This window comes from Populus trichocarpa, chromosome 8 (assembly GCF_000002775.5).
Source record: "Populus trichocarpa isolate Nisqually-1 chromosome 8, P.trichocarpa_v4.1, whole genome shotgun sequence".
Taxonomy (NCBI): Eukaryota; Viridiplantae; Streptophyta; class Magnoliopsida; order Malpighiales; family Salicaceae; genus Populus; species Populus trichocarpa.
The window spans coordinates 12,558,098-12,585,050 of NC_037292.2; the positions used below are offsets into that span (position 1 = coordinate 12,558,098).

Here is a 26,953-nt window from a genome sequence, read left to right on the forward strand (position 1 = left end):
CTCAACAGCCACCTCTTGTACGACCTCACATGGTCACTGGTGGCTATATTTTGATTACATTTTTTTTTTAATTTGAATATTTGTATCATTTGTTTTTATTTGAATACATGCACTCATGGAACTTGATCAAGGTTATATGAAAATTTTAAAATTATAAAAACAACATCAATCTAGACCCCACCCTGGCATGTCAAAAAATTAAATTTGTGAAAGAATCAGTGCAAGTACCCACCCAGATCAAAAGGATAAAAATCACAAAATATACATTCTCTTTCCATTTCCATCCCCCACCAAATGGACGCTCTACTACTATCATATGGGCTGTGAGGACCTAAAATACAGCATTTGAAAGGTAGCCAGAAAAATGGCATCGTGGAGGTTGATGGATGGTATGAACAGAATCATTTGAAACAGAACACAGGAAATATGAGCTGAATCAAATGATCCAGCAATTAACGAATTTAAGTATCAAAGTAAAAACATCATGTAATATCACTAATCAAAGAAAACAAGCAATAAAAATCAACCACTTCAAACACGCAAGGAAAACCGATTAAAATCCAACGAGCAATACAAAATCTGCAACCAAAACAAGCTCTCATGAAACAAATGTCTGTCTCCGAGAGGCTCGAAATGCTGCATCAGGCCAGTAAAACAATATGGCCTCAGTTGATGGTTAAGCAGTGTGATATCCGACCTTTACAAGATCAGTACTCAGAAGGAGAGATGACATCATCAATTTTTAATATCATTTTGACAACTTGTGTTGCAAGAAAAATCTGCTGCTGCTTTCCAATAAGAGTCTCAAAGACGTTTTGCTCGCGCATGTCATTTGTACCAGCATCATTGCAATCTATTCCGCAGTAATGATTGTTCTCCTGCAAATTCATTTTTGAAAGGAAAATTAAAATAACACCTGTGATTATGGTGAACTACAGGTGCACAAATTGGAGCTAGATGTGAGAGGCACTGAAGGCGGTCATATCACGTTTACCTTAATTTGCTGAGATTTCACTGCAGATAATGTCTCAATTGGTTGGAGGCCGCTATTTTCTGCTAGCGCCATAGGGACAGAATCTAAAGCATCAGCAAATGCCCTGATGGCATACTGCATATATTGAAAATGAAAGCCATCAGTATCAATAAAAAAAAAAAAAGAGTACCCACACATAAAATAACACGAAAGAAACTTACCTGCTCAACTCCTGGATATCTATCAGCTGCAGCCTCCACAGCAACTGAGCAGGAAATCTCAGCTGAGCCACCACCATATACAATAGAGTTGTTGCGAATAAGATTCCTTGCCACACACAACGCATCATGGATGCTACGCTTTGTCTCCTCAATTATCATTTTGTTACCTAGTAATCACAAAACACCAGAACCTTGCATGAGATCAACTGCAAAAACTTCAAGACAGGGACCCCCCTGCCTTCTTTTTTTTTAAAACATCTCCCTTTGAAACTACAATAGGTCTACATATCAGACATGAGCAAAGGATGCCTTTGCTTTCTTGAGTAGCTTAGCAATTCATCTATGATAGCAATGGAATGCATCCAAACAGCATAACAAGCAAAAAAAAAAACAGAAAATACAGGTCCAACACACAGCATGAGGCATCGACACAATGTGCATGAAAGTTTCACTTATGAAGAGATCTTTCAACTAGTTCGTTTCTCTGCTAGAATTGGATGATAATTAGGTGTTAGCGAGCAGGCACAATCGAGTAGTTTCAGAGCAGTATTAAATATACTGAGCCATCATAGCAAAGTAGCACAATATCTTCAAAAAATCTATTGTAGACTTTGAGATCATCTCTAGCTTGCTTTCATACAAGTACACAGGATCCCATAGGAAAGCAGACACAATGCAAGAGTAGACTGTGACTTGTGAGCATCAAACATGTAAATGAAATAAGGAGTTCAAACTTCAAACTTAGCAAACAAGTTTATCCCAAATATAAATCATACCTCATGTATATCAAGCTTAAATGGTGACTCTACAATGCAATAAACACTTCTTTTCCAGTAAGAAAAAGAGAAGATATACCATAGGCACAAAGTTTGTCACCCATTTACTGGGGAATGAAAACATGAATGCAAAAGACGCCGTGTAATAACAATTATATTTTGAAAGAACACAGTTAATTGCCATGTAATAACAATTATATTTTGGAAGAAACACGGTTAATTGCCACAATATAACAAGCCAAAACAAAATCAATTGCAATAAAGATTTTAAATGGATAATTTAAATCTTACCTCCACGAATAAATATGGTTACAGCCCTCGAATTTGCACAGTGTTCAACATACAGCATTCTATCTTTGGTTGTGCCAAAAGCCTTTTCTCGAACCAAACCAGCCTTCACACATAAAACAGTAAAAGAAAAGGAAGAATAACACATCAGTGTCATCTATGCTACATGAATGAAATGTAAAAGGTAACTGCATGAATCAATAGAGTCCAGACACTAAAATGCAGGAATCTTTATTGCCTTATTGGTTTGAACGCCTTTAAAATTCTTAAACCTGACTCAACTAAAATACTGATAAATAAATAGTCGTCTTCTAAAGGATAGAACCAGGTTTGAGAACACAAAAATATATGACGCTATTATATCCGACCTCTTTTTCCCTAATTGAAAAGTGTAAGTAGATAAGAAACATTTACCTTTCCCAGCTTTTCAGGTGTCAACTCCTGGAACCTTGGCACAATTCTTCCACCTAAAATAACAAGACCCCATCATTTCATTTATAATGATTAAATCATGACAACAGATATTATTGATGCGCAAGTGTTCCACCCAAATACATAACCATATATATGCTAACAGCTAGAGAGAGGCTTAATTGACACGAACCTGTAGCTATTGCTATCAGCTCTAACTCTACACCACCAACCCACCGGACAGCAGGCAAGTTCCTGTGCATTAATAAATGATTTGCCTCATCATCAAACCCCCATTGACAGATAACCAAGGTTGCGCCAACATCCTGAGAATCAGATTTAAGCAAAAAAAAGTTACAAGCAACATAAACATAAAGAGACAGTAACACAAGTCTCCTAGCGACTCCAAAAGCAACCCGCCAAAAAGCATATTATCAAAAACCTCATACAACCTGAATACCGGACAGATGAAAATAGAAGAACAGTCAGAAATTGGTGAAACCAGAGAAAGAAAACAAATATAGGGGAGATGAGTACAGGAACAAGTTTAATATACAGTAAGAGAGATGAGCTTATACAATTGTGTCATGTCAAACATTTATTGATGGTTACACAAACTGCAACCCACCTTGCATTTCTGAACCATGACATCAAAGTACTGCTGCTCTTGCTTGCGCAATGTTTGAAACTTTTCAACTGTATCAATGTCCACCTTATGTTTAGTCTTTGGCTTAGGTGGTTCAAAGGGGCACGTCAGGATAGCAATTTTTGCATCTTCAATTTGCTTTGGCATCTGCGGATGACTCATTTCCTTGTCAACAAGTATCCCATATATTAGTTCAGTATCTTCCAACTTGCCTCCTACTTTCCCTTCAACTTTTATCAAATCTAAATTAACATCTTTCCTCTCTAAATCCGCAACAGCAAGAACTGCTTTAACTGAAATCTCTGCTAAACTGCGCTTGCACCGATTCACACTGCAAAACAAAGAGACATGTAATAATCACAGTGCATAGCATGTGTCTAGCAGTAAAGGCATTCAACTAGCACTCATCTTCCTAGCATGCCCAAATTCAAAGTCAAAACACCTTTAATAGAGAATGGGAGTTCCCAGAATGTAAATGGGTTGATTCAACTACTCAAAAATCCAGTTAATGCACAGCTGTACACTCATCTTTCCAATCCCTAATTTGATACCAAAACCACAGACCTCAGTGGAGATTTAAAGTTGAAAAACCCTAAACTCAGCTATGACAGTGCTCCATACATGTGCATGAGGAAAGAAAACCTAAAGACAGCTTAGAATATTTATGGAAAAGGGAAACATAAATAGGTGTGAAAAACTATGAAGATTTATATATGGCAATTATCATTACTACAAAACTAGGAATATTTATGAATCATCTGGACAGTCATCGCACTACATCCGCATACTAAAAACAACTACTCTTTGCTTATGGTGACACATGCTAAAACATCTCGTCTTGTGACTTTGGTTTGCCATATTTTCAGTTTTCCATGGTCTCTATGAGATGATTTAGGCATTTAGAGCAGTGCCTATAAAAATAAAAAAATCATCCTTTCTAAGCATATTTGCAGTTTGAAGTTTGATAGAGTTATTAACAGGCAGCAGAGGAAACACACAAAAAGGTATTCTAGATAAGATCCAAGCTACTAGCATAAAATTATAAGACTCTGTATCGTGGTGCAGAGCCAAAGGTTCATTAAGAAACTTGTGGTTTATAATAGATTACATCACCGGATACACAAATGTACTGAATTGCACATACACGCAAGAAATTTAAGAAATACGTATGCACAAAGAGAAACAGTCTAGTGTAGCAATAACATAACATAAACAACAATAAAGAAGAAACAATGAACATAACAGCAAATCGTTTGACAAGTGCAATACCACAAAAACAGAGCAGAACCAAACTTACATTTTGGAGGACAAAGTAGTCATGCAAGTTTGAACCAAGGGCTCCATATTATTAACTCCAAAATCATACTTCTGAGAGATCTTCTCCAAATGCTCCACAGCAATTCTAGAAGCAGTCTCATAACCCTCAGCAACACGAATAGGGTGAATCCCGCGCTCCAACAGCTTCTGAGACTGCTCTAAAAGAGCACCAGCCAAAACAACAACACCAGTAGTCCCATCACCGATTTCATAATCCTGACTCCTCGAAAGCTCAACCAACAGTTTTGCAATCTGATTGTCCACATCCATTTGCTCCAATATCGTAGCACCATCATTTGCTAATTTTAATTTCACAGATCCATATCCATAATTAGTAAATCACAAACCCTAAACCCTAATAAAAATCAAATCAAAGTGAATTTGAAATTTTTTCTTATAAAGAAAACCCTATATTCAGTGGCGAAATCAACTGAGAGAGAGAGAGAGAAGGGTACTGACTGATGGTGACGTCGCCGTCGGGACTCTGGAGCATCTTATCCATACCTTTGGGACCGAGAGAGGTGCGAAGGATGCGAGAGACGGCCATACCAGAAGCAATGTTGGCTTTTTGAGCATCGAGACCTCTCAATCGAACCTTCTGGTCTTGTTCTTTTATTATTACAAATGGTCTACCGAATTCATCGAACGCTAACGCCATCTCTCTCTCTGTGTTTCAAGCAACAAAAAAATCTACTAAAATCGAAATAAAAAAAAGAAGATTTTTTTTCCAACTTTGGTTTCTAAGGGAGGGAGTGGTAGGCGAGAAGAGTGTAGAAGGAAGGAAGTGATTCAGTGAAATGAAGAGCTAGTAGTAGTTTAGCATATAAGAGAAGTGAGAAGAAGCGCCTCCGAAATTTCAAAGCCCTAACTTGATGGTGCTTTTTATTTTTTTTTTCCTGGGCTTACAAGGCCTTGGCCCGATATATTTATCAAGTGTGCCCGGCCTTTACTCTTAAGGGCCCAATAAATCCCCCATTGTGTTTATATATTAACTAAGGGCCCAATAAATCCCCTTTAAAATTCAAATTTTTTTTTTGCTAAAAAATATATATATTTATATTTTCAGATCGTTTTGATGTTCTAATCTCAAAAATAATTTTTTAAAAATAAAAAAATATCATTTTGAAGTATTTCTAAGCGAAAAACACTTTAAACCACAACCGCTACCATAATCTCAAACAGGCCTAATAAATGACATGCGGTCCGATTCATAAACAATATAAATCGTTATGATAATAACAGTTGGAAGTTAGATTTGTGAACATCATGCCAAACCCTAAGCAACCTAATAATAATAAAAATAAAAACAATAACAATAATAATAATAGTTTTAAATTTTAGCCTTCAAATCAAATTTATGGGTTTTTTTAATAATAATAATTTTTTTTCGAATTTATTAATGATTATATTAATAATATTAACAATAATAAAAATAATAATGATAAAAAAAAACAACAACAACAATAATAGACTAGGCTCAAACATCTTCAGTCTGGCAACCACACCAAACTCTAGGCGCATAGAGCACATGGGTCTGACAAGCTTGCAAGCCTCAAGGCTCGCGGGTGCAAACCCAAGTTTACTTTGGTTGGATCTTGCAAGCTTAGCAGACCACCTTGGTTAAGTCTTGCAAGCTTGGCAGAACCACTGTGGCTGGATCAAGCAAGCATGTTAGACCCACCTTGGTCGTGTCTGAAAAGCTTACCAGACACATGTTACTTGGGTTTGACAACTTCACGTGTTTAAAATTAACATGTTTTTTTTTTTAAAAAAAAACATGACTACCTTATTCAATCTTAGACACAAAATCCAGCTCCAATCTCTTGAATCCAGCAAAATCCAAAAGAAAAAATTAAAATACCCAGCGTAATTACATAGCACTTATACCTGCCCAGAACGAAGAGAAACAACTGTCATCCCATGCAAAAACAACCAAAATATTATCAAACTGCACCAAATCAACACTCTCTCAAGAACAACCACGCAACCGGGTACATCGTAGGTAAGGCTTGTATCTAACTATTAGCCCCTCCACACTGAACAAATCAGGAGAATGACAATACACAAAACACCCACTGACAACAAACAATCCATAGCATGCCACCCACACCACGAAAAAATAGCAAAAAAACAAACTGCTCACAACTTATCACGAGGATCAACTAATTCCTCCCTAATAAACATTGCTTAAATCCACAGTGAAAACACTCACAATCTATAGTATATGGCTGAGCTTTTTTAGTTTATGTTATAACTTCATTTCGCAATTAAGTTTTGATGTTTAAGTATTGTTTGGCGCAGCGGTGCAACTACTGTTTAAATAAATTTTGAATATTTTTAAAATTAAAATTTTTTATATCTTTTTATATTTTTAGTATGCTGATATTAAAAATAAAATTTAAAAAATAAAAAAAAATTAATATATTTTCAAATAAAAAATATTTTGCAAAATTATCTCTACCACTGTCTCAAATACACTCTTAATAAAAAAGATTCACTTTTTTAAATAGAATAAGTTATTTAAAGTATACATCTGGATTTGATAATTACTCGCATTTATATTGTAATCACATTACCTTTCATTCACAATTTGAATTCTGTTAAATAATTAAAATATTTTATTATTAAGAGTTTGTTTAACTCCTAAAACCTATTGTGTTGTGTTGTAAAATTAAACACGACAAATTATATGATAGTAAATTACTGTACTATATTTTTTGTAAAAGTATTTAAATTAAAATTACTATTAAGTACATGACTTAAATTAAACATTTTTTTTTTCATAATCATTTTAAAAAAGAAATGAATTCTTTCTCTGAAGAATACACAACTATCATAAAATAATATAAAAAATAATCAAGACATTACATAATTATTATTTTTTTCTGTAAATAGAACTACTAAGTAATTTAATTAAGATCCATACAAGTTAAGATATAACGCACTTAAGAAATAATTGAGATTACTTAATTTTAAAAATTTTAACTATATAATTAAATACTAGTTAATTACTATATACAAAACAAAAAGAATTGTAGGTGGTTAATTTTAAAATACTCAAGGTTATTTTTTTTATTTCAAATAAAATAAAAAGTTTTCTATCTTAAAAAAGAACGTCACTTCCCATGTTTTTTAAAGTGAAAAGTAATATATCCTTAAATTAATTTTATAAAAATCACCTGCTACCTTTTAAAATTAACCATCAAATTATATATATATATATATGCTTCAAACAATGCAATAGAATCTAGAAAAACAGAGGGTTCAATCAGGTTCTAATAAACTAAAGTTTTTTATTCATACCTTTGAAGAAAATTAAAGAACATATTAAATTAACCATCTACAAACCAACTATTTAGCAACCTAGTAATTAATTAATTAATATTTTTAATGTATGATTTCGTGCAGAATCGGATAGAAAAAGCATGTTTGATGCATCATATTCTTAATAAAAAAAAAAAAGCAACATGCTTTACAAACTGATCGACGGATATGATCATTTGACTCGATGGAACGCAGTTTTCCCTGCAAAATGCAAGATCAGAACATCCATGTCAAACTCTGCAAGACAACTATGGAATCACTAAAATTAGATGAGTAGCCTAATCAACAAATTTTCCCTACTAATTCTCTAATTATTGGGAAAATCTTAGGTGTTTATTCAACTTAAACAGCCAATAACTCCCGAGGCTACGTGTGGTTTTCCTCACTCCCCGCAGCAATCTTACCGAATTACAGGTTTATTAACAATTAGTGATTAGCATCCACACAGCTTTGTCTCCATAACCAAACGACTGTATATATATATATATACACAAAGCACCTTCTATGCTAATCCCTCCTCCATCATTGCAGTGTTTCTCTATCCCCCGTAGCTAGCTAGAGAACATCTGCATTCTCATTCAATCGAGTTATCCCACAAGAAGATTGAAACAAAATGGCAAGCAAAGTGATTGTTCTTGCTCTTGTCTTTGTTGCCATTGTTGGGTTGGCATCAGCAGCAGGACCTGCTCCTTCCACAACTGCCCTGCCAGCAGAAGCACCTTTGAGCGATGATTTTATCGGTACTGATGATGCTGCTGCAGCTGGTGCACCCTCTGGTGGTGATGCCGTTGTTCCAGGACCAATGGGAAGTGTTGAAGCAGCTGGGGGACCTTCTGGATCGCCCAAAAGTGATTCTGCTGCCCTCAAGTTCTCTGCCATTACAGGAGTTGCCGCTGTTGCTGGCTACCTCTTCTTCTAAGCTAAGTTATATTGTGTAGTATACGTAAAAGATTTATGTATCTCAACTTTCAGTGCAAGAGGGGAGGGTTTCTTGCCATCGATGTCTATCTATTTACATTGTAACCACCAATATTGCACCAGATCATGAGCTTGGTGTATCAATCTCCACCAAAATAAAAAATTTGATTAGTGGAATCATATTCTTCCTTTATGTATTAAACACGCATTGATGCAGATTCTTCATTTTTCTTTTCAAACTCGATGCAAGGGACCCTTGCTGGTAATTAGTTAGCTCTGGGTTGGTGGACAACCTCTGCGCATACACCTGCGAATCTAAGCCATTATAGTACTGGTTGAAGAAAAATTGCACCTAATCAATCATTTACACCTTCCTAACTCCATTTTCCGGCCATGGCATTGGAAACAACAAAATTGTTTTTCGGTTACTCTTACGAGAACTGAGAATGGAACGAACAAGCGTAGGTACATTTCACTGCATTTTCAGGATGTTGCAGACCCCCAGTTCACAGACAATTACATTGAACATGAAGGAATTCTCCACTGAGGGTAGTGGGTTTTCGATTTCCCACCTTCTGCCATTTTCCTACCTAGTATATGAAACAGGAGCCAAACGAGGCCGAGTTAGGCTCTTACCATCACAGAAAACTATGATTAGGAGAATGACGGCTTTCCCTTGGTAGATTATGATGCGACTCTCTTAGCTTACAAGCTGAGGATGCCTCTTACCGTTCAGGCCTCAAATCATTTAAAGCAAAAATAAAGGCTCTAGAAAGTGATTTGATCAAAACCGACCTGATCAATCATGTAATCTAAGCTCACACTGAAGCATATGATAATGGTCCAACAAATATTATTTAGATATATCAAAATAATATTTTAAAAAAAATTATTTGACATTAATATATATTATATTAATTTAAAAACATAAAAAATTAATTTTAAATAATTTTTTTAAAAATTTTCATGACAGCGCCTTAGTTAACATGTGACTACTCCTTGGCTGGACCGAAAGAGAATTTCATACCCAATCTTAAGCGAGGATGTACGATCATTATTGCAAACCCCGGAAAGGACCAGGCATTGGTTACAAGATGTTCATCAGGTCAGAACCTAACTGCAAGTAACCAAGGCAAGAAAAGACCAGGCATCGGCTTCAAGGTGATAGAAGGATCAGATGGCTAGGTACCATCTAGCAAATGGAAGGATATTTTAAGAGAACACGAAGTACAATATTTCTAAATTGTAATAACAATAAATCTGGAACAAACCAAACATGGAAAAAAGAAAGAAAAGGTGTTAGCCTTGGCTAAAACGCAAAAGGAAAAGCACAGATGCATCCAGGCACACGAGGAAAATAGATTAAATTTTCAGAGAACAGGCAAAACTACCTCCAAACACAAAAGTGCGTGGAAAGGGAATGCACAGCAATATGGCAATGCTCCTCTCAGTTTTTGCACAGAACAAAGCTCAACTCTCCAGGTAACACTTTCTCCACCCACAGCAAAACAAAAGGAAGAAAAGAATCAACTGTTCAAACAAATGCATGCGGCTATCGTTTGGTATAAATTTCCACTCAGAACAATACTTGGCTAAGATAATACTTACACTGGACACGTTTGATGACCGAAATACTAACAAAAAATTCCAACAAAATGCCCCAACACTTTGAGCAACTGGGAAACGTCAAAGATTTTTGATGCAAAGCTGCAGGAAGAAAAGTAGACTGCGCAACAGAACTGCAGGAATACCGAAGAAACAAAACTTGTAGAAGTTTAAGGAAAGATGTGTAACGGTAGGGTATGAGAATTTCATTGAGAAAAGGCTCAACATAACATTATCTTAAAGCCTTACAGACCGACTTATCCGCAATCTTCCATCAATAGCATAAAATTGCGAAGGAGAGAATGGATGCCAATCCAGTTATCCCCTTTTCCTCTCCCCACAAAACTACCCCATATCACATGTAAAATTCCTAAATGAAACAACTGCACTAAACAGATCAAGCATTCAATAATAAAGCCCAATCCAAAATGATATCAAATTTACAACCACAGCTGTGCAGTTGATATAAAAACAAATCATTACATACTATCATGAACAGAAAAACAAAAGATGAAGGAAGTGCATAAAAGGGACCAGAAAAATTACAAGATGCCTACAACAGCATAGTTGATACAGCTGTGGCAATTTTCCAGGTCAGGAAAGCAGTACGCATCAAAACACTGAGAGTGCACCTTCAAGATCTGTGCCTGTCCTTGTATACAAATTACAAGAATATTGAAGACCGAAAATCTAATAAACATCTTATGAAAAACTCTACATCCTAATGAAAAACCAGAAAAGAAGGGTATATACAACAAAAGGTTCATCAGAACTACATTATACAAGGAACTGATGACATAAACTCAATTCTGGGGGGAAAAAAAGCTAGATTCTACTTTGTTACAGTGGAAACGGCTACTCATCATTATACAGCCTTAGCTCATCTCTGACCCTTCTGACATCAGATAGGATGACGAATTGCAGGCAATCAAATATGTACAAAAAAGAGCCTCATCATCAGTACAAGGCTTTTTACAAGCTCAAAGAAGAGCTATGGTCAAATAAACAAGTGAGGAGGCTATGCTATGGACCTAATACATATATTCATTTACAGAAGGGAGTGGTGTCTAGTGATTTACAAAATACAAACATGATGCTCACATCCCAAAACTTGTCACAGACATCCCATACTATATTCTACAGCTCCACAAATACAACTCATTCTAAACATATTATCGCAGGAGCATTATTTGAAGATTCCTAAATGATGCTTGAGGAAAGAAAGAGAGCCAAAAATATCAAGGCTTCTTTTGCAAACTTTGCAGTCGAAAACCATTATGGAAGGAACCAATGAAGCTGCTCAATCTAACACATCTTCCCCAGACATCACAAATTGATCAATCATGAAAACAGAGAGTTGCCCAGTCCACTCCCTGGATGGATGATAAAGGCAGAACCCTTATGTCAATAGGCATGTTAAAAGAAATTAATGAGTCAAAAGACACCACTATAGAATTTACCTCTACCACCCAAATATATTAGAATGAGCATTGCATATTCTGAAGCAAATCAATCAAATTCAACTGTTCCCTAATCCAATTTTTCACCGCCCTAACCTATGTCAGACTTCTATGACAGACAGACAAAATTATTCATGCACTATTGTAGTGTTTAGATTAACCCAACCAAATCTGCCAATTTCCTACAGTTGTAAGTTGAACAAATCAGAACTACAAAGGTTAATATGAAAACAAATCAAGTACATTAAAACAGAGATAAATGAGCCTCAACCAGAAGAGGTACATGGGGATCAGGATTACAATTGTTGTATTGGTAGACATATTTCCCTATGCAGAACTACTATCCTAAGGAGCAGTTTAATATTCAGCATGCGGTCACAGTTTGAAACAGTAACCATAAACTGAAGAAATTATGATAGGCTTGGTTGAATGCAAGATAACATAATGCAACGCTATGGAAGAATGAATGTGTAATTAAGGAAATAGCTATTGTTTCCTTCTTCCATTACATTACATTGCTACCCAAAATTTTCTTATGGAAACTTCAAAGAGAAATAAGAAAAAATGAAGAGTATCAAAAAGGAAGAAGAAACAGCAGAATGAATCAATGCAATCGAACCCTCAATGAAAGGCTTGAAAGCATATCAAAACCCAAGAACACCGAAATGAGAAGTTTTGCAACCCTAAATGTACACAAAAAAATGTTAAGCTCAAAATTTAGGTCTTGAAAATGACCATCATAGCAATCCATTACAACCTATAGTTGAACCTTAAATGCCAAGAAAAAGCAAGTAATTCACTTACCCAATATGTGTTGAGCAAAAAAAAAATAGCAATAGGCAGAAACACCATTACTGTTACTACTTACTAAATTGAACCTAAAATGAGAGCAAAAACATCAACTGGCTTGTAACTACCAATGGTCTATCTTCCACAGCTAGAACATCAAATATTCACATGACTTGTTTTTCCTAAGTTGTTGAACTTAAAAAGACAGGATACAATAAGCTTGAAAAGAATAGATTCAACATTGACCCTTTTTCCTCTTCAAAAATACTACAAAAAGGTTCTGGACAAAGAATAAAGAGGTAATGGGAGGACCATGCAGATGGGCTGTTTCTTAAGGCAGGTAAATTAGCAGTGTGCAGAGATTGACATTCGACATCAAAGGCAAAATGTCTTCCAAAGCCCATGCTAGCAACCATCAATGATGACACCACTACACAAAATAATACTAGAAAAAGAATTGATGCAATGAAGTGAATAACCGCAAGCAAGTTTGAAAAACACGAGATGTAATCTAGCTGCTTGAAAAACAGAAGATGGCCCATAAATCATGCCAAATTCATGGCCAGAGGCTTAAAAAATAAGCAGTGATGTAATGTCTACTAACTGTGAATAAAAAATTCGCCAGCAAAAACTTTGAAGTGAATAGTGCTGAATCATGGCACTCTTAACTTTGCACTATTATAGACATCTAGCAAAGCCTGAAGCTTTCACATAAGCAACAAAAAAAATATCAAAATGATAGACCGTATGCTAGCCATCATCTAAAACAATCCCATAGAGAAGAAAGTTTCATGCATATCAAGACAACAAGCACTCAAACAGAAGATTCAAGAAAGACATAAACCCAATGGGATGCTCAGCTGTGGGATATTTTAGTCCAACCCCACAAGGAATATCCACATTAGCCATCCTACAAACAGTTACTACTAATGTTTTAAAGCACATAAATATTAAGTTTCAGGTGTTCAGCTAATAAAGTTCAGGTAATGCAGTAACGAAGTAAGAGATTAGCTATTCTCCCCTCCCAATCCAAACAAGTAGAACTTACTTCCTCTCCCAAGAAGACACCCTCTGCACCATCCTAGGAGGATGAATAGCATAGTGTTGTCACTCTGATGGTAGGCGTCTCCTCTTGCCATAGTCTACATCCCTTGTTCGAGACCTGTAATCTTCTTCTGGAGCCGCACGGGATCTGCTCCGAGCTCTTGAAGAAGAGTGCCCTCTATCCCGATCATCCTCATAACCCGAGTCACGCTCCCTTTGCCGATGGCCACGGTAACTATCTTTCTCTTCCTTGTACCTGTGCTCCCTTTCTGGCCTGTCCCAGTCTTGTTCCCTCTCATCACGGTGACGCCTATCAGAATTACCTGACCAGTCACGCTCAGAACCCCGTTCCTTTTCTCTAGAGGCACCGCTTGACCGAGCTCCCTTCTCATGGTTCCCCTCTCCATATCCATATTCAGAAGCACCCTCATCGCCATCATAACTTGACTCCCTTGTCCTTCGACCATGCTCTTCTCCCCATCCTCCCATGCTTGTGTCAGACCACATTCCTGGATTCGGTCCATCCATTCCAGAGGAAACCATCATTCCCATCCCATTAGGTGCCATTCCTCGGGCAAAGAAAGCTGGGTTGACATGTGGAGCCACCCCAGCAAGTCCCATTGAATTAACAGCAGGAAATGAAGGAAGCATGCCAGGAAAACCAGGACCAGCAAAACCCCCATAACCACCCCCTCGTCCCATGTATAGTGGATCAAATCCAGCACCCATCATACCTTGGGGAGGCATCATTCCACCGGCAGGCCCACCAAATGCAGGACCTGCAAGGCCTTGTCCATACCCTCCACCATTGGCACCGCTTCCAACTCCAGCAACATTCCCAGCCATGTTTTTGGGACCCATGGCACCTCTTCCCCTCATTGGTCCACCCCCAGGTCCTCGATTGAGAATTCCCTGCCCACCCCTTCCCCAAGCACCTCTTCCATAGTTCCTTCCTCCATCTCCACTTTGAAAGTTCGCATTACCACCTCTTCCCGCACCATCATTCATAGACCCCCTTCCTTGAGACTGAGTCTGAGGCTGACCCTGGGTTTTGTTCATGTAAGAAGCCCCCATCTGCTTTAGTGTTTGTGGAGAAGCAAAAGCCACAACACAAGGTCGTCCATTGAAAACATGACCATTCATTCCCTCTTTGCATGCTGCTGCAGCAGCTGCTTCATAGAAGTCAACTTGGCAATAGCCTTTAGACTTACCACTAGCCCTCTCATCAAAGAATTTAATCTCTTTGACCCTTCCAAATTGAGATGCAAAACTTTCAAGCTCTGCATCAGTGGTCCACCAATGTAATTCTCCAACATAAAGCGTGGTAGAACCATTCTCTACAGGTGGCCGGACCTGATTTTCATTAACCACAGGGCGATTAACATCTGCACTCATATGCATTTGATTAACTTGCATTTGTGGAGCACCTCGAGGACCTGCACTGCCAGTAATTGGCAAAGGTTCAGGCTCGTTAGCATTTTTTCTACTCATATCAGAAGGATCAACCCCGATACCTGGGGGCACTGGTGTTGATTTCTGAAATCCCATGTTTCGCACTTGAACATCATGACTCATCTCTATAACCCTCCCTTTCTGAGCAACAGAAGATCCATCAACAGGCCCTACATCCTGTGCTTCAACAGCAACTGCCACCTGCTTCTGCTCTGGAAAATGAGCCTTAGCATTAGAATATATCCCTTCAACTGCAGGCCCACCCCCAGTGATAGCAAGCGCTTGTGAACCCCCAGTTTCAACTCTTGATTCATGAGCATTTCGAGTTTGGAATCCTCCATTCCCCGCTGTAGCAGGTGGGGCTGGCGCTTCCGAACCATGCATCTGCAAGAAATTCTCCCCAACATTGACATCATTGTATAGATCGTCATACTCATCATCTTCTCCCATCTCTTCCTCTGCAAGCGCAGGAATGGCACCACTTCCCTGATATTGCATCTTCTCCTCTTCTTCGTAATCCATTTTCTCACCAGCCACTAGATTCAACAAAACATATACTTTTTAAACAAACCCCCTTATCTCCACCTATATAAATAAACAAAATAACAACACCACCTATATTAGATCTTCATGGAAAAAGCAAAGCACTACATAGCACAGAAGTAGCAAAGCAGCAAACTACTTTGTACCCATGTCGTTAAATAGCCAACAGCACGTAAATCTTAGTACTTAAACCTAGGTATCTTGAAAAACATGACAGGAATCAGATACCCATTGCCATGAATAGAACTAAAAATAAAATACCCATTTCCAAGATTCGAGAAATAATTAGAAAATCGAACATAGAGATGATTAATAACAGATTAAACAGTGAGTGAGTTCGCAAACCTAGTTTCAGCAAGAAAACAAAGCCGCGCAGCAAAGCAGATAATAACAACCGACTAGCAGCTGTGCAAGAAGGAAAACAAAACCCAATAGAAATATCAACGATTCGCTTCTCTTACTGGAGATTTTCTGCTTTATCTTTGTAGCAGACCAGCACGCAGGCCTCTCTCTCTCTCTCTCTCAGCTACGGTTGTAAGTTTTCTTTTCTCTTGTCTCTTCTTTTTTGTGTTTTCTCCAATCGCTTCCGCCTTTGAAAGCTGTTTAGAGAATTGTGTTAACCCAAGAGCTAATAATAATAATAATAATCTAATGACTACTTCTTTCGTAAATCCAAATTAATTTATCATCAATGTTTTTTTTTTTTTTTTTTTTTTGTTATTAACTCTTTTCTTCTTCTTGGATAAAAATTATAAAGGTTAGTGACTTATAACAAACACAAATTTACAGTAAAAAAAAGATATTATCACAATAAAAATAATAAAACTAAATTCATTTTATTGTTGCTTTTTTTGACCTTTTCATAAAATAGTTAGATAGCTCATCCCACCATGAATGAAGATTAACTGACTAAAAATCCACCCTGCGTCACGGGTCAATAATGTTTCAAAAAAAAAAAAAAAAGCTTGATACTTGAGTTATTAACTGGTATATGTCAAATAAAATTGATTAAATTATTAATTTGATTTAAACAGAAAGCAACAATAAAATCCAAACTATAAAAAAACACTTGGCAATAATAAATAAAAAAATAAGTCATCAATATCATACATATAATATAAAGAGAAAAAATAAAAGATCATTGAAAATCAACTGCCACTCTACTGTGAACATCGCCTACAAGGCTTCAACCAAATAAGCTTTATGAGTTGGTTCAAACTCTACTACAAAGAGCTGCAAGATGGCATCGACAAAGAGCTGCAAGATGGCATCGAAAAGAAGTTACATAGTTCATTAGAGCAATGCCCTGTAAAAACAAATCGAAAAAAACACAGTGAAGTGAGTATTCTTCTCTATTCAATCAATCAATTTTGTTTAATTAAAGAAAAAAATTATTTCAATAAAATATATCTAACAAAGAATGAAATATAAAAAGACACCAGATAACTCAACCAGATAAAAAAACAAAAAATGTAATCAGCGTATAAAAAAACACAAAGTTTAATCTCTAATGAACTAAAAAAAAACAAAACCACTAGCTTAAGAGAATGACTAAAAGAAAACGCAACCCTGAATTAATTTTCCACACTAGAATCTGTGAAATTTTTAAATGGGATTAGTCAAGAAGCTCAAGTCCAAATCAACTCGATGTTAAAGAATGTAATTAAGTATAAAAAAAATACAAAACTAAAAAATTTTGCAAAGCAAAAAAAACGAACAATCAAAGGAATAAAGATAAAATTTGATAGGAAAAACAATAATCAAGGGTGAAATTGTCAAAAAGTTACACTATAAAAATTATCTCATATGACATAAATAACAATTAAAATAACAAGACTAAATTAGACAAATTTAAAAAAACAAATGAGGATGAAACTGAAAAAACTTTAATTTTCACGAGTTATTTCAAAATAAAAGAAATATCAACCAATAGATCATAGACAAAATAAAAATCAAAGAGAAGTAAAAAAATCAAATGAGGATGAAATTGAAACAAATTTTATTTTTTATAAATTATTTGAAAAAAAAAATATTAACCAAAAAATCAGGGACAAAATAAAAAACAAAGAAAAACTAAAGGGCTGGTTTGAGAAATTGCAGGGTAAGGCGCAAGAATCGAGGGAGAGAGAGGGGAAAAAGAAAGAAAAAAGAAATGGTCGCCTAAGTCAAACTGAAGCTCCGACATGGAGAAGACATCGAGATGAATCTAATGACACCTCAAAATGAAATTTTTTGTTTCCAAAATCAGCCGCGCATGTTATGCAAAGACGGCAAAGCAGTTGACATGTTGACAACCGCCAACCTTTTTTAAAATAAATCCCTTTATTTTTTTAAATGACAAAACTAACCCTCACTTCATCCAATAACAACAAAAAAACCAATAGTACAATATCCAAAATACTCTCAGGTCTAAAGCATAAAAAATAAAAACACATGGGCAAAGAAGTATTTTTATTGTGCAAATAAAAAGAATAAGATGAAAACACCCCTACTAGCCAGCCAAAGTAGTATGTAAAGTTAAATTGATTATTTTATTGTGCACTTTATAAGTAAAAATACAAATCTACCTCTTAATGACACCAAACAATGCATTAATTTTAAGGGTATTTATGATAATTTAATGTGCAAATTTAAAGTAAATACATGTCTAACCCTTAGTCAATTTAAAAATGCCAAAATTCCCCAATTGAAAAGACAATCATGCCCTCAACCTCCGACCAAAGTTTTTTTAAAAGGGTAAAGAGGTAAATTCATTATTCCCTTCCATAGTAAAATATGTTTAATGGAACAGTGAATTCACCATCCCTTTTTAGTTTTTTAATGTATCAAAATGATTTTTTTTTATTTTTTATATAAGTACATCAAAATCATTAGAAAACATTAAAAAAAAACATCAATTTAATATTTTTTTCAAAACAAACACATTTTTGAAAAGTATTTAAAAGTAGAAGCTATATCAAACTTCTCCTAAGAACTTTAGGCCTTATATATATATATATATATATATATATATATAACTCTCGATTATTTTATTTTTTTTACAGAAAAGATGGAGATAGTGAATATAAAAAATGTTTGGTTAAAGAAACAGAATTAAAAATAAAAATAAATATGTTTATGAATTAATTTTGAAGTAGATTTTTATGCTCCCAAAACATGAGGTATAGAGATGACATATATCTAGAGACAATAATTATTATTTTTTATTTATAAAATATTATTGTAAAAAAATTTCAATTAAAAAACCATCTAACTAAGACATGTAACGATAAAAACAATTATTATCATAGTTTTAAAACTCAACTCGGGGTCGTTCTGGGGTAAAGTCTAGGTCACATGTCAAGTTTACCCGGTTAACTCGAGTCGACGTAAGAATAAAAATAATTATTATTATAATTTTAAAATTCGATTTAGAGGTCAACCCGAGGCAAGGCTCATGTCACGAGTGAGGCTGACCATTGACCCAGGTTAACATAAAAAAATGATTATTATCATAGTCTCAAAACCTGAATTAGGGGTTGACATGGGATAAGGCTCGGTTCACGAGTTGGGAGGGTCAACCTAGGTTGACCCGAGCAACGTATGGATAAAAATTATTATTATCATAATTTTAAAACTCAATTAGGAGGCCAATTTAGGGCAAGGTCCAAGTCATGAATTGAGATGATCAACCCGGTTTGACCCGAGAATATAAAGATAAAAATTATTATTATCATAGTTTTAAAACTCAACTTGAGGGTTGACAGGGGCAAGGCCTAAATCACGAGTTGAGAGGGTTAAGCTGAGTTGACTCGAGTCAACGTATGGATACAAGTGTTATTATCATAGTTTTAAAGCTCAACTTAAAAGTTGACCTAAGATAAGATTTATGTCACGTGTCAGAAGGATCAATCTTGTTAATCTAAAAAAATAAATAAATAAGTGAAGCACCCTTGTTTTGACCAAAAAGAATTTTAAAAAATCTCAATGGGTTTTTTACCCATATTTTATCTTGGGTTGACCCAGGTTTTTTACTATATCAAGTTGAGTCAATCCCGAGTCTATTTTTTTAAAACCTGGACCAGTCTAGATCCTGGATCAACCCTGTTCCAAATCAATCTATCAAACCAATCTTAATTTTATAACTTTAGTTATTATAATATTATTAAATTCAACACTTTAAAAAATAAAGTAAAAAAAAATTTAATTATTTTTCTTAAACAAGTAAGTTGGGCAATAATACATATCAAGGGTGAAATAGATTTTTTATTGTATTTTATTTTGTTTTGTCTACCATAACTAAATCAGATACAAAGACAATCACTTTATCTTGCAGACAATTATTAAACAAAATTCTATCTTTTATCTTTTTCTTTATATCGTATTTTCTATCTTCATCATCTTTATATTTTTATTTCATAACAATAATCAAATATTATCTTAAATATAATTATCATATTGATGTGATAGATAATGCTTAATTTATCTAACAAAAATACAATTAAGATTGTTCTGTATATCTTTATTATTATCATATAATAAATTGTATTCAATATTTATTTAATTGTACTAATAAATTAAAAATAAAGAAAAAAACATGTACTGGCAAAAATGATATAAAAAAAAATTATAATAAATATTGATATAGTAATATAATATTTGGATATAATAAAAAATTAGATAGTAACTTTTTTCCTAGCAGAATTTTGTTTATTGTATTTTCTAAATTGGAATAATTGCACTATTAATATACCAATTCTACAGATTTTTTTTAATTGAGTACATGAATTTTATTTTTTTTCATTGAATATACCTTCTTTTTAAAATTTTCAATCAATTATTTCCATCCACCTTCCATCACTTGTTTCGTCATTTGATGACATGTCACTTACATTTAAATTAACAGGGTTATTACTCCAACTTTTATTTTATAAATATTTAAAAGGGTCTCCCTTGCGCAAAAATATACAGATCCCAACGTCTAGAAATTAGTGCGAACAACTAAATAAGATCAAAATCAAATTGTGCAACTAAACAGAAGGAAGTAAAAAAAAAACATTTTTTTTTGGTTGAAATTATGGTGTGTTTGGGAGTTTGTTTTTATGTCTTTTTTAAAAATGTTTTTTTTTTACAAAACATTAAATTAATATTATATAGTATTTTTATGATTTTAATATGTTAATATTAAAAATATTTTTTAAAAAATAAATATTTTAATATATTTTAAATAAAAATAATAATTTTAAAAAATATCACATGCCATCACATCACTCGAAAAAGGAAAAATAGGAGGTGTAAAATCGCAAGCACAAAATGCCTAACAGAACATCTTCGAACTCCTTCCTGTACATCAACTTATAGTCAACGCCTATGAATCGCTCAAAGTTGCTAAGCAATCATAAATAGTGATTCCATCAATCATGCGTCTATTTTTTCCAGCATCAGATGCACAGTTCCCGAATGTAACTGAATCCTTAATCAGATCAAACATTCTTCTACAAAGTGCAGATCGAAGTGATAGTGAAGCTACAAGAAAATAAAGCAATAGATAGGACACAACTAACGATGGTATGGTTGTTTCATACAAGCAGTTGCAGTTTTCCACCTCAAGCAACAATGGCCGCTCAGAGTTTATGGGTGCCAATGGTCAGACCTTAAGTGGGATGCCGTTAGTTCTTACACACAAATGCAAGATTGATCCAAAAATATAAAACATCGTATGCAAGGCCCTGCAATGAACAAACCAGACAGCATGGTTTATATAGCAGCACATCAGAAGATTCAGAACAGCATCGCACAAGAAACTGCATTTTTTTTTATCTTACTTCAGACAACAAAATATTTGTTTAGGATAAAGGGAAATGAAAAGGGATACGGGAGAAAAGGAAAGTAATCCAAAACAACTAAAAATCTGTTCTTCAGACCTTCCACAGCATTGCAGCAATTCGCGAGCCATTATTCCTTAGGCACACATCATAGTTTACACAACAACAAACATCATGAATGCCCAAATCCTTCAAGCTCTCAGGAAGTAGGCCTCGCACAGAAACAGAGTCCTACATGTGTTGTTGCGGGAACATCTACCCATCATTACAAGGTATTGTTAGCTCAATCACGACCCTTCGAACACAGAGATAACATGACTGAACTACGAAACAACAAATATGTACAGAAACAAGCTAAACCATCCGTACAAGTCTTTACAAGCTCATAGATGGGCCGATACTAGGTTAATAGCCATTACATGTCATGACCTTATAAACATATCCATTTACACGAGAAATTGTAGTGCTTTACAAGAAATAAGCATGAGAGTCTTAGAACTTATGCATCAATATTTTACAGCTTCACAAATACAACTCTCGCAAGACAATTTTGCAGGAGAACATTTTACAGATTCTTAAGTGGTGTTTGAGATAAAAATGGTGGAGGAAAATCATCAAGACTTCTTTTGCAAATGGGGGCAAACCAAAACCATTACATTAGGATTCCAATGAAGACAACTCAATCTAACACAGTCTCCAGCCCAGGCAACTTTTCTTTTGATTATTTGCTAGCTTTCAATCATGGAAACAAAGAGTTGCCCAGCCCTTTCCCTGGATGGTTGATAAAAAGAGAACCCACATGTCAATAAACATTAAAAGAAACTAATTTGTGATAGAGACCACCCTACAAATCCAACTATATACTTAAAAATTAGATAGCATAATAACATAAAACCCAGATGGCAAATCAATCCATCTCAACTGTCCAGTAATCCACTATTTTATCAGTGTCCTACGTTTCCTTCTTCCATTCCTTTACATTATCTTCCACTACATGTAAGCGATTTCTCATAAGAGAAGTTGTGAGAAAAATAGGAAAATACAGACTTGAAGGATAGAAGAAACAAGGAAAGGCAGGAAGGAATATATACAATATTTCCTTCTGAAAAGAGTCATAACAAACATTTTGATTGAATGCTAGCAAATAACCAAAAGAAAAGTTTTAACCCTTATTAGAACTGCAAAACTGGTCAATTTGGACCTTGAATTGAACTCCTCATAATTATCCATTACAACCAAAGACAAGGTGATGTAGGAGAAGGACTAGGTACCGCGTCCAAAAAAACTGAAAAACCATGAAAATACTATTATTTTACTTCCATAGAAGCTTGAGTACCATTTTGACAGAGACCAAAGGAGCACCGACCTCATTGTTCAATTGTATTCTGCTATTGCATAGGAAGATGACTACCCTAGAAATTGAGTCTAATAACCAAACACAAATATCCCCAGCTTGTGGCTATTATCTTCAATAAATCCAACTATTATGAGCATCTGCGAATGAACAAAACATTAGCAATACACAAAGTTCTTCTACTTTCCAAATTTTCATTGAATAAGAAACAAAAAGCAGCAAACGCAAAAACCTTAGCAGAACACAACTACACACACCAAGAAGACGATCCCATTGAAAGAAAAAAAGAGGCAGTTTAAATCCGAACCCATGATAAATAGAGAACGCTAAGTAAGAGAGAAATTATCTTGCTATTTGGCATGAAAATGAAAACCAACTTCAGGCGACTTTGACGTACACCACATAGAATTCAGATACTTCAAGAGAGAAAAATGAAAACAAAAGAGTGGCAAGGAAATAATGCCAAGGGCATAAGAAACAAGAAATGCGGTGAAAGAGGCCAGTTAACCATCTCAGCACCAAATTCAACTAGACATGCCTTTAAAGTCAAGTATAGTATCTGAAGATGGCCCTGTTACAGTGGCATCAAACAGTGAGAAAAAGTGCATCCTGTTGTGATCTCCCAGTTTTGACTCTCGTTGATTCCTAAGGATTTTGAGCTCGGTATCCTCAATTATCTATAGTAGCAGGCACATGAGAAGCATGCATCTGCAAGAAATTCTCTCCAACATTGACATCGTTGTAAGGATTATCATACTCATCATCTTCCCCGATCTCTTCATCAGCAAATGCAGGTATGGCAACAACACCAACTTGATACGCAGGTTTTTCTTTCCCTCTCTCTTTTATCGCCATTTCTTCCGACTTACATTACAACTTCTATTTCTAACTGTCCAAGAGGATTAAAATGGTACTTGAAAAAAAAATGATGCAAGAGTATATAGTTGAAGATTTGATGCAATCATGATTAGTACTTAAAAGTGCATTTTTATCAAGGTTTTATATCATCACTTTGCACTTGAAGTATCAATAACTCCTTAACTAAAGCATGTTTTATAATAACATATCTAATAATATAAGATACCTTTAATTTATGGTAAATGTTCATCTTAAATGCAGGCCTATCACATAAATGAAAGAATTGATTGATGAGTTGAAGTACTGAAATTGAAAGGACAAAGAGATGGGCAAATTTAGAAAAGAGATGATTGGTGCAGTCCAAACTTGAACACTGTTCGGTAATCGGGTCATATCTGGAGTTTTAGATCTTGGATTTAGGTCTATTTTATATGGATGAAAAGATAAGACATAGGCCTACAAATTTCATGTGGAGCCCAAGATTTAAAAAGGCCGTTTTCAAGTCCAAATTGCAGCAACAATAAAGAAGTCCGAATCTGTCCTGCAGCCCAGACACTGTTTAGTGTTCAGCCCATATCTCGAGTTCTAGAAGTCCAAATGATCTCAAATTTTTATCCTGGAAAGATGAGACAATTCTCTAGAACTTTCATGATTGAAGTTTGTTCAGATTATGACGTCATCAATGACGTTTTTGGCAGACAAGAAGATAAGGATTGTCACCAAGTCAAGATGTGGCCACCCACTCATCAATTAGTCAACAAATCAATAGTTCCGAATTTTGGCCTATAAAAGGAGGCATTTGCCATGTATTTAGGCATCTTGGTGTTCAGATCAAGATCATGCTCTTGCTCTCTCTTTATATTTTGTAATGCTTAAGTTTTGCTTATATTAATTTCTTGCTTATGCTTTTCATTTCCTTTCCTTGTTTCTTTATGTTTCTTTCTTTCATTATGTTTAACTAAGTTAATTATGTCAAGGTGAAAAGGGTACACTAATGGTGTAAGAATAAGTATAATATAAACTTAACATGGACCTTAATGTTGGATACTAACATGCTTTATATTTGTTATCTTGTTCACTTTTAATACTTTGCTTGTTAAATGGTTAATCTAGATTTATGTTGTATAACACCTGGTACAACAAATACTTGGCACTTTCATAGCCCATACTGTATGGTATAACCGACACCTGAGCTATGAAAGGAACTTGATTTGTTGTTAACATAAGTTATAATCATGAATGCCTGACAACATTTACAAGTATTAGCATTATTCGAATAAGATAACTAATGTAATCATGTTAACAATTTATAATCTGATTGGAACCTCCTTTGTGTGTGGTTTCCAATTGAATAATAAGAGTTTATACTATACTTGTTTGAAATACCATTAGTGGATCCTCTAACCTTGACATTTGTTGTTATCATTGTTTAATCCTTACGTTAATCTTTCATCTCAAAGTTCTCATCAACTTCTTCCTCTTCTTCTTCACTATTATTATTATTGTTGTTGTTATTGTTGTTGTATTATTGTTATCTATAATTTATACAATTAACCTCCCTGTGGTTCGACCCCGGTCTTGCCGGGTTATTTATTACTTCGACACTCCTGCACTTGGGAGAAGACATCAATCTTTTGGTCGTGTCAAGTTTTTGGCGCCGTTGCCGGGGAGGTAAATTCTTGTACAAATTATAGTGTTTATTTTATTTTCTCTTTTTACTTTTCTTGTATTTAACTTTGTTTCTTTTGTGTTGTTTCTTTTTCTATTGTTTTTCTTTTCTTTCTTTTATTCTCTTCCTGCACGTGCATGAGAGTGTGGTCACGTACGTTAAGTGGTAGACTTTGTAGGGTATCCTCATCATTTTCAGAAAATATGGCCGAAGAAGATAATCAGTCGCTTCATAATGAGAATAATGAGAATATTCGGGTTAGAACTCTTAGAGACCACATGAATCCCACAAGAACAAGTGCACCCTCATGCATAGTTTTTCCTCCTGATGCATCTCATTTTAATTTTAAGACAGGCATTATTCAACTTTTACCTTCTTTTCATGGCTTAGATTTAGAAAATCCATACTTGCATTTAAGGGAATTTGAGGAGGTTTGCAACACGTATAATGACTCAAATTGTAGCATGAACACCATTAGGTTAAAGCTTTTTCCTTTTTCACTAAAAGATAAAGCTAAAACATGGCTACAAAATTTGAGACCTGGATCCATTCGTGCTTGGGATGAAATGCAACAACAATTTTTAAAGAAGTTTTTTCCGTCCCACAGAACAAACTCTTTCAAAAGACAAATCATCACTTTCACTCAAAAACCAGGAGAAACATTTTACCAATGTTGGGATAGATATCGAGACTTGCTTAATACTTGCCCCCATCATGGTTTTGAAACATGGAGATTAGTTTCACATTTCTATGAAGGATTAACACCTAGAGATAGGCAAATGGTTGAATTGATGTGCAATGGAACTTTTGAAGATAAAGACCCTAATGAAGCAATGGAGTACTTAGATTTGCTAGCTGAAAATGCACAAAATTGGGACACCACAGGTACTTATGAGGCACCAAGTAAAACCCAACCTCATACATCTAGTGGGGGTATGTACAACCTTAGGGAAGATCATGACCTCCAAGCCAAGTTTGCATCCTTAGCTAGAAAAGTCGAGGCACTAGAATTGAAAAAGAGTGGTCAATTAAAATCTGTTCAAGACATTGCGTGTCAAATCTGTGAAACCAACGAACATTCAACCAATGACTGTCCAACCTTGCCTTCTTTTAAAGAATGTCTCCATGAACAAGCCCACGCATTAAACAGTTTCCAAATGCCCAATCATAACCCATACTCGCAAACATACAACCCTGGTTGGAGAAATCACCCAAATTTCAATTGGAAGAGTGAGAACAATAATGCTCAAACTTCACAGCCACCGTTTCAAGCACACCATAATTTCCAAAATTCTCATGGATATGCACCTCCTTATGCTCCGCCTCCTAGAAGAAATCTTGAGGAAACATTGCATGCATTTATGGAAAAGCAAGAGGCAATTAACACTCAACTTGCTCAAAGCATGACAGATTTTAAAGATACTCTTGCAAAGTTCACATCTGCTCTCAGTTTCCAAGAGAAAGGTAAGTTTCCATCTCAACCACAACAAAATCCCAAGGG

The 26,953-nt window shown here is 35.1% G+C and overlaps 3 protein-coding genes across 7 annotated transcripts; 1 reads left to right on the forward strand and 2 right to left on the reverse strand.

Annotated features, from left to right (window-relative positions):
- Nucleotides 1–530: 530 nt before the first annotated feature.
- LOC7486103 (T-complex protein 1 subunit epsilon) lies at nt 531–5,460 on the reverse strand. Its single transcript, XM_002312615.4, has 9 exons — nt 5,092–5,460; nt 4,613–4,931; nt 3,298–3,646; nt 2,863–2,995; nt 2,673–2,725; nt 2,262–2,364; nt 1,195–1,361; nt 995–1,108; nt 531–878 (listed from the first exon to the last, which is right to left on the reverse strand). The coding sequence occupies exons 1-9, from the start codon at nt 5,288–5,290 to the stop codon at nt 708–710; spliced, it is 1,608 nt and encodes a 535-aa protein (XP_002312651.1). The 5' UTR covers nt 5,291–5,460; the 3' UTR covers nt 531–707.
- A 3,109-nt stretch (nt 5,461–8,569) lies between these two features.
- Nucleotides 8,570–8,875, forward strand: LOC7480943 (anther-specific protein BCP1). Its single transcript, XM_002311712.3, has one exon. It carries the CDS (start codon nt 8,570–8,572, stop codon nt 8,873–8,875), a length of 306 nt encoding a protein of 101 aa, XP_002311748.1.
- Nucleotides 8,876–11,087: 2,212 nt separating this feature from the next.
- LOC7473194 (uncharacterized) lies at nt 11,088–16,392 on the reverse strand. 5 transcript variants are annotated; one of them, XR_002983257.2, is made up of 3 exons: nt 16,229–16,387; nt 13,777–15,760; nt 11,088–11,852 (listed from the first exon to the last, which is right to left on the reverse strand). XR_002983257.2 is itself a non-coding variant. In XM_024606720.2 (2 exons), exon 2 carries the CDS (start codon nt 15,744–15,746, stop codon nt 13,836–13,838), a length of 1,911 nt encoding a protein of 636 aa, XP_024462488.2. In that variant the 5' UTR covers nt 15,747–15,809; nt 16,113–16,392; the 3' UTR covers nt 13,504–13,835. The 5 variants fall into 5 exon arrangements, 4 of the variants coding, with proteins under 4 accessions (XP_024462488.2, XP_024462490.2, XP_024462489.2 ...); XM_024606720.2 differs by lacking the exon at nt 11,088–11,852 and having other exon boundaries at nt 13,504–15,809; nt 16,113–16,392; XM_024606722.2 differs by lacking the exon at nt 11,088–11,852 and having other exon boundaries at nt 13,504–15,809; nt 16,229–16,390.
- Between the last annotated feature and the right edge of the window lie 10,561 nt (nt 16,393–26,953).